The sequence below is a fragment of the Delphinus delphis genome, chromosome 14 (assembly GCF_949987515.2).
Source record: "Delphinus delphis chromosome 14, mDelDel1.2, whole genome shotgun sequence".
In the NCBI taxonomy this organism is placed as follows: domain Eukaryota; kingdom Metazoa; phylum Chordata; class Mammalia; order Artiodactyla; family Delphinidae; genus Delphinus; species Delphinus delphis.
This window is the reverse complement of record NC_082696.1, coordinates 70,307,023-70,319,378: the sequence shown is the minus strand read 5'-3', so window position 1 is coordinate 70,319,378 and position 12,356 is coordinate 70,307,023. Positions and strand designations below refer to the sequence as shown.

General features: G+C 39.3%; 1 protein-coding gene across 1 annotated transcript in view; it reads right to left on the bottom strand.

Annotated features, from left to right (window-relative positions):
- Positions 1-1,603: 1,603 nt before the first annotated feature.
- Positions 1,604-12,356, bottom strand: part of CEP162 (centrosomal protein 162) — a 91,105-nt gene continuing 80,352 nt past the window's right edge. Inside the window, exon 27 of the mRNA XM_060030271.1 lies at positions 1,604-3,124. Within this exon, the coding sequence (XP_059886254.1) occupies positions 2,915-3,124 (210 nt within the window). The 3' untranslated portion in view covers positions 1,604-2,914. The remainder of the gene's footprint in view (positions 3,125-12,356) is intronic.

Here is a 12,356-nt window from a genome sequence, read left to right as displayed (position 1 = left end):
CAAGTAGCTTCTAGATCCTTCTCCAAGGAGTTAACACAGACCACGTACAGTTCTATGATCTGTCCTCTGCATCAGGACTTTCTCATTGTAATATCAATACCCTAAGGTGGGGACCACTGGCAGGCCACCAGGAGTTCAAGAGCGGGCCAAGCTTACTGAGACTAGCTGCACTGGACCAGACTCCTGCCGTGTTCCTGCCTCTTCGCTTTTGTGCTCCAAGGATGCACACCTGGTACAATTATCGCACCCCCCCCCCCCGTTTTTTGTCCCCTTTTCCACAAAGTCTCGTCTCTTTGTTACTGAATTTACTAACAACCCATTTTATTCTACTAATGGAACTTGGTGCCTCTCCCCCTTTCCTCTGAGATTAATACTGCCCTTCAAACTGATTTCTTACAACAATCCTAGAGAGTAGGTGTTGGTGGGAAAAAATGTTTCCCCGTTTGCACTATTTAAGTAGTGGTGATGGAAGCTTTCAGCAAACCTGGAGAGAAAACTGGACTTACTTTGGTTTAGAGGGAAGGAAATAGGTTAATTTATGCTAGGAACTAGTCCCTTACCAAGCTGGACAGGTGCTGAGAAGGAATACATGTGCTTTTCATTGAAGACTCTTCGATAGAAACTGAAAAAGGCTACAATTAACAGGTTCAAATACTAAAGTAGAATTATCCGCAACTTGGATTAGAAAACTTTCAAACTTCACTATTCCAACCATTGCTAAGGGGCTCTTCAAAGTAGGAGGCCATTGAATAGTTATGTAACTACAAAGTGTCCAATTCCAAGTAAGTTTACTTGTTATATAACACGCCAGCAGATATTAGACCTACCCAGTTAGAGCCCTTAGGAAGTGTGAGTGGGAAAGAGGAATAGATGTTTCCATCTTCTTGGCATTTAGTCACAAATTTAGGGTTTTTCTAATATAGAATGGGACCCTAATACTAAAGCCTGGATTTCTGAGGGTTGATGGGTAGATACTAGTTATGGAATGCTGTGGGCTCACAATAGATCCAATCAGAAATCTCTGCACAAAAGCAGCGGTGAGAGCAGCAACCATGTATCTTGACCAGGTTCCTGAAGGGAAGGCCTGTGGGTGCAGGTGTCCTACGACATTGTGAGGGAGATGGAAGTGGTAGAAGAGGACTGATAATTTCTGGAGTCTGAATCTTCATAAAAGCTTTCCTTTTCAAGATGGCCTAAATGTGTCCACCTTCTGTGTTCTCATCCTAGACCCTCAGTGCAATAACTAAGGGATGGGGTATGGCCCCCAAGGTTTCTAGTTGTAACTAATAGTTCTGATAGTACGTATGGACCTTTACTCTGTAAGTAAAACTGAAGCTGTGCCATGTGCACAGCTTATTCCAAAACAGAATATGGAGTCCTCATCAATGTAGGATGTACTTTCTCTGTAAGTGATAATCTAGTGTCTGTACTTCTTGTGTTTCAGAATCAGCTGTGTTTGTGCTTAGAATGAACGGCCCATGGATAGTCAAAAAAAACAAACGGGGGCGGGGTGTAGTTATAATTGAGCAGGTTTGCAAATAAAAAAACCGACAAAAGCACACTCAAATAATAACAAAATAGTTTATAACTTAAAATTCTTTCACATAAAAAACAACAAACTATAATTAATGCTTTCTACCCTCTTAGGAAAAGGACATTAAAAATTCTGGACATTAATTGCATTCCTTTAATTTCCACATTTCACATTTGCTACCTATAATTTCACTAAGATTTATTTCAACTGTCCTTTATAAAGCATTTCACTTTGTAATGATTATTCTAGAACTGCACTTGCTGGCATGTAGTTACTGAGCACTTGGAATGTGCTGGTCCAAACTGAGATGTGCTATAAATGGAAAACTTGCCAGATTTGGGGGACTTAGTATGAAAAAAAGAATGTAAGAACCCAATTTTTATATTGTTATTTTAGATATATTACATAAATTACCAAAATTAACTTCATTTGTTTCTTTTTATCTTTTTAAATGTGGCTACTAGAAAATTTAAAATCACATGTGGCTCGCACGATCCTTCTACTGGACAGCACTGGGCCAGAACATGTGAAAACAAAGTCGCTGCAGCTTTAACTTACCAGTTATCTTGTATGCCCACTATCTGCTTTTGGAAATGAAATTGTAAAACAAAAGAATAATCTGGCTACCTTTATGCATGTTTTAAATTTTTTCTAGTGAACATATATTTACTTTTTAAATGAAGTAAAAATGTTATATTCTGTTTATAACCTTAAAGTTACAAAAAAGGGACTGACATTTAAGACATGTAGCATGAAAGATTTAAAACAGTGAATAAATCAAATTCCCCTATTACTTGTGAAATATATTTTGCACTTTTATATCAGGTGCAAAATGAGGCACCTAGAGGTAGGAGTGGAAATCTGGGAGAACACGAGAGTTCACTCCCCATCTACTTGTACAGAAGTTACAACTCTCAGAGTGATCACGGAAGCGCCACTACTCTAGTGCTTGTCCGAGCCTCTGCGCTCACATTCCTCTGGGTCTCCGTGGGAAAGAGGAGCTGTCCTTCTGGCCAGGAATTAAGAATACACACTTAGTCAATGACGGCAAGGTATTTGCAACTTTGTCTTCTTTGCATATCTAGCGCGAAAGTGAGACCTTTTGCAATAAATCTCACTAGTCCTAGTCACCTGACAAAAAGGGGCTTGTCCATAAATCATTTAAAATGTGACTGGTTAATGATTTTCAGTAAAATACACCATTAATGCTGCTCTTTTTTTTTCCCCTCCTAATCGGTAAAGGGTAATTTATTTTGAAATGTTGCTTTTGTGTTCTGGCAACATACTGTTAACACTTTTTTCAAAAGCATCCTTCTGACAGAGACCCCATCCACCGTCCATCTTCAGGCCTTTCTGTGAGGGCACATGAAATGCGAGTTTCTAGTAATGCTCTGGTGCCTTCACTTCTTCTGCCAAAGCAACTGGCATGACCAACCCCTGCCGGTGCAGCTCTCGGAGAACATCCAAAATCGAGTCTAACTCCGTGCGGAACTTGTCCAGCTCACGATTCTTCAACTGTGCAAGTCTTTTCCATTTCTCAATTTCTTTGTTTTGCTCGGTTTCTACTACTTGGTGTGTCTGCTGTATTATCTGCAAATTAAAAAATGCCGAATTACTTTTAGAGTTCATAGTGTGGGTGAAGAACCTCTAATAGCCTCAAAGAGCTCAAGTGGGACGATGCTGATGACGGTAAACCTGTGACCTATATATCAGAGGGGAGGGAGGCAGAGGGAGGGGAGCATTACCTAACGGGCCCTGCTGGGTCAATAAACAGGCTTGTAAGTAAAGAGTAAGTGGGAATTTTAGTATCTAATTCTGATAGGGAGTTATGGAGTTTAGTCTTTTTCTTTTAAGCCATGGTGGGGGGAGGGGGGAAGGGTACCATTTAAAACATCCAATACCTTGGAATGAATCCAAACATCCCCCAAATGCTGTTTTTGTTTTTTTTTAAGAATTTTTTAAAAAATTTAATGTAATTTTTTGCTGCATTGGGTCTTCGTTGCGGTGCGCAGGCTTTCTCTAGTTGCGGCATGTGGGCTCGGTAGTTGTGGCTTGCAGGCTTTAGAGCGCAGGCACAGTAGTTGTGGCGCATGGGCTTAGTTGCTCCGCGGCATGTGGGATCTTCCCAGACCAGGGCTCGAACCCATGTCCCCTGCATTGGCAGGCGGATTCTTAACCACTGTGCCATCAGGGAAGCCCAATAAAATTTTTGTTTATAATTCTACCTGGCTACAGAGTAACTTCATAATTCTAAAATGAAAGAATTTCAGAAGTACTGTATAAACACGTGCTTGAGTTAAGTGGAATACAAAATGCTGTATGAATTTTCAATTCTAAGTTTTAAACTTTGAAAATTTTGGATGTCTATTATATATTGAAATTCGGCATTTAACCATAACTAACATAACACTGTATAAGTTTAAGGTATACACTGTAGTGACATGACATATGTAAAGGCTGTGAAATGAATACCACAGTTAAGTTAACATCTGTCACCTCACGTAAGTTTCAAAATCTTGTACTGGAAGTTTTAACCTTCTGACCACCTTCCCCCAATTCCCCCAATTCCCCCGCACCCTGCCTCTGGCAACTGCCAATCTGATCTTTGTTTCAGCGTGTTTGGGGTTGTTTAGAGTACACACGTAAGATTACATAGAATCTGTATTTCTCTGTCTGACTTAACATAAAGCCCTCAAGGTCCATCTATGTTGTTGCGAGTGGCAGGGTTTCCTTTTTTTTTTTTTCCTTAATGGCTGAATACCATTCCATTGTATGTATATATATCACATTTTCTTTACCCATTCACCCACTGATGGACACTTAACATTATTTCCATGTCTTGGCTGATGTAAATAATGCTTCAATGAGCACTGGCTGCACCAATTTACAGTCCCACCAACAGTGCACATGGGTTCCTTTTTCTCCACATCCTCATCAATACTTGTTACTTCTGTGTTTTTGATAATAGCCCTTCTTTTTGATATAGCTCACTGTGGGTTTGACTTGCATTTCCCTAATGATTAGTGATGTTGAACACCTTTTGATGTAGCTGTTGGCCATTTAAATATCTTCTTTATAATAACGTATATTCAGGTCCTTTGCCCATTTTTTTTTGTTTGTTTGTTTGCTCTTGAGTTGTGTGAGTCCCTTGAATATTTTGGATATTCGCTCCTTATCAGATGTGTGGTTTACAAATGTTTTCTCCCACTTCACAGGTTGCCTTTTCATCATGTTAATTATTTCTTTGGTTGTGCAGGCTTTTTTAGTTTGATGTAGTCCCATCTGTTTATTTCACTGCTTGTGTTTCAGGTGTCATATCCACAAAGGATGTATGCCAAGACATGTCAGGGAATGTTCCCCCTATATTTTATTCTCGGAATTTTATGGTTTCTGGTCTTACTTCTGTAATCCATTTAGGATTAATATTTGTGTGTGGTGTAAGGTAACGGTCTAGTTTCAGTCTTTTGCATGTGAATATCAAATTTTCCCACAACCATTTATAGAAGAAACTGTCTTTTGTCCAAAGAGTATTCTTGGCTCCCTTATCAAATATGTATGCATGGATTTATTTCTGGGTTCTTGATGTGATTCCATTGGTCTATGTGTCTATTTTTAAGGCCAGGACCATACTGTTTTGATTACTACAGTTATATATTTGTATAATATAGTCTGAAATTAGGAAATGAGACGCTTCCAGCTTTGTTCTTCTTTCTTAGGATTACTTTGGCTATTTGTGGTCTTTTGTGGTTCCATACAAATTTCAGATTGTTTTTTCTATTACTGTAAAAAATGCCATTGGAATCTTGACAGGGATTGTAGTGAATCTATAGATGGCTTTGGACATTTTAACAATATCAATTCTTCTAATCCATGAACATTGAATACCTTTCTATTTGTGTCTTCTTCAATTTCTTTTATCAATGTCTTATAGTTATCACTGTACAGATCTTTTATCTCCTTAGATACATTTATTTCCAAGTATTTTATTGTTTTTGATATTATTGTAAATAGAATTGTTTTATTTTTCAGATAATTTGTTGCTAGTATAGAAACATTACTGATTTTTGTATACTGATTTTGGTATCCTGCAACTTTACTGTATTTGTTGACCAGCGGTTTTTAGGTGGAGTCTTTAGGATTTTCTCTATATAAAATAATGTCATTCACAGAGACAATTTTATTTCACCCTTTCCAATTCTAATGCCTTTATTTTCCTCGACTGATTGCTCTGGCTAAGGCTTCTAGTACTATGCTGAATAAAAGTGGTGAGAGTGAGCATTCTTCTTGTTCCTGATCTTAGCAGAAAAGCTTCCAGTCTCTCACCACTGAGTATGATGTTAGCTGTGGTCTTGTTATCTATGGACTTTATTATGTTGAGGTACATTCATTTTATACCTAATCTGTTAAGACTTATTTTTTTTTTTACCATGAATGAGTGTTTAATATTGTCAAATGTTCTTTCTACACTGATTGAGATGATCATACGATTTTTATCTTTCAGTTAATGTGGTGTATCACATTTATTGATCTGCATACGCTAAAGCATCCCAGGAATGAATCTCACTTGATCATGGTGTATGATCCTTTTAATGTGCTGTTGAATTTGGTTTGCTAATTTTTTTTTAAACAAGGAATATATGCCTTTTTGGAAATAATTATATCCTGATACGGTCATCTTCTATACACTGACAGTGGTAATACTGGTAGTATAAGTATGCCTTGCTGTAGGTGGGTCATGAAGGCTTCCCCTCATATTCACTATAATAGAACTCAGAGCTGAGAGCAGCTTCCAAATAGAAAGGAAAAACACAGGTTTAAAAGGTCCCTTTCACAAGTGCTACAAGCATTAAATTTGTTCTGTAATTTCAATTCTGAAAAAAACCCACAAAACCAAAAAACATTACCCTGTAGCTTCTTACAAGCATCTGTACTGTTAATCTAGGAAATAAGTCTCTCCAGAAGATGCAAACGTTTCACTATATGTGCTGCTAGAGCAGCCTTTTGACTTCACTGTTCCTTTTTTATTTTTTTAACTTTATTGGAGTATAGTTGATTTACAATGTTGTGTTAGTTTCAGGTGTACAGCAAAGTGATTCATTTATATATTTATACATATATTCTTTTTTTTCAGATTCTTTTCCCATATAGGTTATTATAGAATATTGAGTAGCATTCCCTGTGCTATACAGTAGGTCCTTGTTGTTATCTATTCTATATATAGTAGTGTATATATGTTAATCCCAAACTCCTAATTTATCCCTCCCCAACACATTTCCCCTTTGGTAACCATAAGTTTGTTTTTTGAAATCTGTGAGTCTGTTTCTGTTTTGTAAGTAAGTTCATTTGTATCATTTTTTAAAAAAAAATTAGATTCCACATGAGTGATATATGATATTTGTCTTTGTCTGACTCATTTCACTTAGTCTGATAATCTCTAGGTCCATCCATGTTGCTACAAATGGTATTATTTTGTTCTTTTTTATGGCTAAGTAATATTCCACTATATATATATATATATATATATATATATATATATATATATATATATATATGCCACGACTTCTTTATCCATTCCGCTGTCAATGGAGATTAAGGTTGCTTCCATGTCTTGGCTATTGTAAATAGTGCTGCTATGAACACTGGGCTGCATGTATCTTTTCAAATTAGTTTCCTCTGGATATATGCCCAGCAGTGGGATTGCTGGGTCATTATGATAACTCTATCTTTAGTTTTTTAAGGAACCTCCATACTGTTCTCCAGAGTGGTTGTACCAATTTACATTCCCACCAACAGTGTAGGAGGGTCCTGTCCCCTTTTCTCCACACCCTCCCCAGCATTTATTGTTCATAGACTTTTTGATGATGGCCTTTCTGACTGGTGTGAGGTGATACCTCATTGTGGTTTTGATTGACATTTCTCATGTTGAGCATATTTTCATGTGCTTTTTGGCCATCTGTATGTCTTCTTTGTCTATTTAGATCTTCTGTCCGTTTTTTTTTATTGGGTTGTTGGGTTTTTTTGATATAGACCTGCATAACCTGTTTGTATATTTTGGAGATTAATCCCTTGCCAGTCACTTCGTTTGCAAATATTTTCTCCCATTCTGTGGGTTGTCTTTTTGTTTAGTTTATGGTTTCCTTGGCTGTGCAAAAGCTTTTAAGTTTAATCAGGTCCTATTTGTTTACGTTTGTTTTTATTTCCATTATTCTAGGAAACAGATTCAAAAAGGCATTGCTGCAATTCATGTCAAAGAGTGTTCTGCCTATGTTTTCCTCTAAGAGGTTTATAGTATCTGGTCTTTAATTCATTTTGAGTTTATTTTTGTATATGGTGTTAGAGAATGTTCTAATTTCATTCTTTTACATGTAGCTGTCCGGTTTTCCCAGCACCACTTATTGAAGAGACTTTCTTTTCTCCATTGTATATTCTTGCCTCCGTTGTCATAGATTAATTGACCACATGTGTGTGGGCTTATTTCTGGGCTCTCCATCCTGTTCCATTGATCTATGTCTGTTTTTGTGCCAGTACCACATTGTTTTGATGACTGGCTTTGTTGTATAGTCTGAAGTCAGGGAGCATGATTCCGCTAGCTCTGTTCTTCTTTCTCAAGATTGTTTTGGCTATTTGAGGTCTTTTTTGTTTCCATACAAATTTTAAAAGTTTTCGTTCTAGTTCTGTGAAAAACGCATTTTGATAATGCGTTTATTTGACAGGGATTGCAATGAATCTGTAGATTACCTTGGGTAGTATAGTTGTTTTGACAGTATTGATTCTTCCAATCCAAGAACATGGTATATCTTTCCAACGGGTTTAGTCATCTTCAATTTCTTTTGTAGACTTTTGGTTTGCGGTTACTATGAGGTTTTGATATCGCAGTCTATATATATACAAGATTGTTTTAAGTTGCTGGTCTCTTAATTGCAAATACATTTCTAATATCCTGAATTTGTACTCTCCTCTTCTCAACAACTGCTGGTTCTGATATCATATTTGTGTGTGGATGATTTCCTACCTTTACTTATATTTGCCTTTACTGGTGAGCTTTCCCATTCGTAATTTTCTTGTCTCTAGTTGGGGCCTTTTCTTTTCTGCCTAGATAAGTTCCTTTAGTATTTGTTGTAAAGCTGGTTTGGTGGTGCTGAATTCTCTTAGCTTTTGCTTGTCTGTAAAACTTTTGATTTCTCTGTTGACTCTAAATGAGAGCCCTGCTGGGTAGAGTATTCTTGGTTGTAGGTTTCTCCCTTTCATCACTTTAAATATATAGTGCCACTCCCGGGCTTCCCTGGTGGCGCAGTGGTTGGGAGTCCGCCTGCTGATGCAGGGGACACGGGTTCGTGCCCTGGTCCAGGAGGATCCCACGTGCCGCAGAGCGGCTGGGCCCGTGAGCCATGGCTGCTGGGCCTGTGCGTCCGGAGCCTGTACTCCGCGGCAGGAGGAGCCACAGCAGTGGGAGGCCGGCGTACCGCCAAAAAAAAAAAAAATATATATATATATATATATATAGTGCCACTCCCTTGTGGCCTGCAGAGTTTCTGCTGAAAAATCAGCTGATAACCTTATGGGAGTTCCCTTGTATGTTATTTGTTGCTTTTCCCTTGTTGCTTTTAATAATTTTTCATTGTCTTTAATTTTTGTCAGTTTGATTAATATGTGTCTTGGTGTGTTCCTCCTTGGGCTTATCCTGCATGGGACTCTACTTCCTGGACTTGAGTGTTTCCTTTCTCATGTTAGGGACGTTTTTGGCTATAATCTCTTTTCTCAGGTCCTTTCTCTCTCTCTCCTCCTTCTGAGACCCCTATAATGCAAATGTTGGTGTGTTTAATGTTGTGCCAGAGGTCTCTGACACTGTCCTCATTTCTTTTCATTCTTCTTTCTTTATTCTGTTCCACAGCAGTGATTTCCACCATCCTGTCTTCCAGCTCACTTATTTGTTCTTCTCCCTCATTTATTCTGCTATTGATTCCTACTAGTGTATTTTTTCATTTCACTTATTGTACTGTTCATCTCTGTTTGTTCTTTAAATCTTCTAGCTCTTTGTTAAACATTTCTTGTATCTTCTCGGTCTGTGCCACCATTCTTTTTCTGAGATCTTGGATCATGTTTACTATCATTACTCTGAATTCTTTTTCAGGTAGATTGCCTATCTCCACTTCACTTAGTTGTTCTTGTGATTTATCTTGTTCCTTTGTCTGGAACATATTTCTCTGTCATCTCATTTTGCGTAACTTTCTGTGTTTATGGTCTCCTTTCTGCAGGTTGCAGGATCGTAGTTCCTCTTGCTTTGGGTGTCTGCCCCTGGTGGGTGAGGCTGGTCCAGGGGCTTGTGCAGGCTTCCTGCTGGGAGGGACTGGTGACTGCCTACTTGTGGGTGGAGCTCAATCTTGTCCCTCTGGTGGGCAGGGCCACGTCAAGTTGTTCGTTTAGAGGTGGCTGTGAGCTCAGTGTGGCTTTAGGCAGCCTGTCTGCTGATGGGTGGGGCTAAGCTCCTATCTGCTGTTTTTTTTTGCCCTGAGGTATTTCAGCACTGGAGCCTGCAGGCTGTGGCGTGTTGGCTAGGGCCAGGAATTGGTGCCAAAATGGCAACCCCTGGGATAGCTCATGCTGATCAGTGTTCCTGGGGCCTCTGCCACCAGTGTCCTTGCCCCCCAGTGAGCCACAGCCAACCCCTGCCTCCCCAGGAGACTCTACAAGACCCACAGGTAGGTCTAGCCCAGGATTCTATGGAGTTACTGCTTTGTGCTGGGAAAACTTGTGTGCACCCTCCAAGAGTGCAGTCTGTTTCACCCAGTCCTGTGGAGCTCCCGCAGTCACGTCCCACTGGCCTTCAAAGCCAAATGCTCTGGGGGTTCCTCCTCCCAATGCCAGACCCTCAGGCTTGGGAGACTGACGTGGGGCTCAGAACTCTCACTCCTGTGGGAGAACCTCTGTGATAATAATTATCTTCCAGTTTGTGGGTTATCCACTTGGTATGTATGGGATTTTATTATGTCATGAAAGTGCCCCTCCTCCTGTCTCGTTGTGGCTTCTTCTTTGTCTTTGGATGTGAAAACATCTTTATGATACGTTCCAGTCTTTTTTGTTGATGGTTGTTCAGCAGTTAGTTATGATTTTGGTGTTTTTGTGAGAGGAAGTGAGCTCAAGTCCTTCTACTCTGCCACCGTGTCCAGAATTGAGGGGCTGTCTTTAGTTTGGACGCTTGCTGCCTCTTTCCTCAGTGCATGCTGGCCATTATCCCCTTGATGTGGGGTGCGCATGCACGGCCCCTTGTGTGCTTCTTGGACAGTGGGGGCAGCCCTTGGTGCCTGCTCAGGGGTCTCCTAGGGGTGGCTGCAGCCCGTGCACTCCCAGGACAGGGGGCAGTGCCTGCTGCCTGGTTGCGGGTCTCTATTTTTTTGTTTGTTTTTGAGAATTGTTGCATCTATATTCATCAGGGAAACTGGTCTATTGTTTTATTTTCTTGTAGTGTCCTTATCTGGCTTTGTTATCAGGGTAATGCTGGCCTGTAAAATAAGTTTGAGAGTATTCCTTCCTCTTCTATTTTTTGGAAGTTTGAGAAGGACTGACATTAATTCTTTAAAAATTTGATAGAATTTACCTGTAAAGCCATCTGTTCCTGGAATTTTCTTTGTTGGGAGACTTTTGATTACTGATACCATCTCCTTACTAGCATGCTCTTTTCAGGATTTTCTATTTCTTAATGATTCAGTCTTAATAGATGGTATCTTTCTAGCAATTTATCAATTTCCTCTAAGTTGTTCAGTTCGTGGGCATTTTTTTTTTTTTTTTTTTGCGGTACGCGGGCCTCTCACTGTTCTGGCCTCTCCCGTTGTGGAGCACAGGCTCCGGACGCGCAGGCTCAGCTGCCATGGCTCACGGGCCCAGCCGCTCCACGGCATGTGGCATCTTCCCGGACCAAGGCACGGACCCGTGTCCCCTGCATCGGCAGGCAGACTCTCAACCACTGCACCACCAGGGAAGCCCGGCATTTAATTTTTATAGTAGTCTCCTATGATCTGTTGTACTTCTGTGGTATTATTTGTAATGTCCCCTCTTTCATTTATAATTTTGAGTTCTCTCCCTTTTTCTTACCTCAGTCTAGGTAAAGGTTTGTCAATTTTGTTTATCTTTTAATACAACCAACTCTTTGTTCTGTTCATCTTTTCTATTCTTTATTTCTGCTCTAATCTTTACTTCCTTCCTTCTTTTAACTTCGGGCTTAGTTTGTTCTTTTTCTAGTCCCTTGAGGTATAAAGCTAGGTTTTAAAATTTGATACCTTTTTTCTTGAAACATGCATTTATTTCTATAACCTTCCGTCTTAGAAATGCTTTTGCTGCACGGCATTAGTTCTGGTATGTTGTGTTTCACGTTTCATTTATCTCAAGATACTTTTTTTTTCTTTCAATTTCTTCTCTGGTCCATTGTTTATTTAGGAGTGTGCTGTTTAGTTTCTATGTATATGTCACATTTCCAGTTTTCCTCCTGTTGATATTTAGTTTCACATCATTTAGGTCAGAAAAGATACTTGCTATGATTTCAGTCTTCTTAAGTTTACCAATAATTGTTTTGTGGCCTAACATGTGATCTATCCTAGAAAGTGTTCCTTGTGTGCTTGATAAGAATGTATATTCTGCTGTTGTTGGGGGGGGGGAGGTATTGTATATATCTGTTAGATCTATTTTTTCTATAGTATCACTCAAACCCTGCTGTTTCCTTATTGATTTTCTGGATGAAATATCCATTGTTGAGAGTGGAATATTAAAGTCCCCAACTATTACTGTATTGCTGTTTGTTTCTACTTTTAGTTCTGTTAGTGTTTGTTTT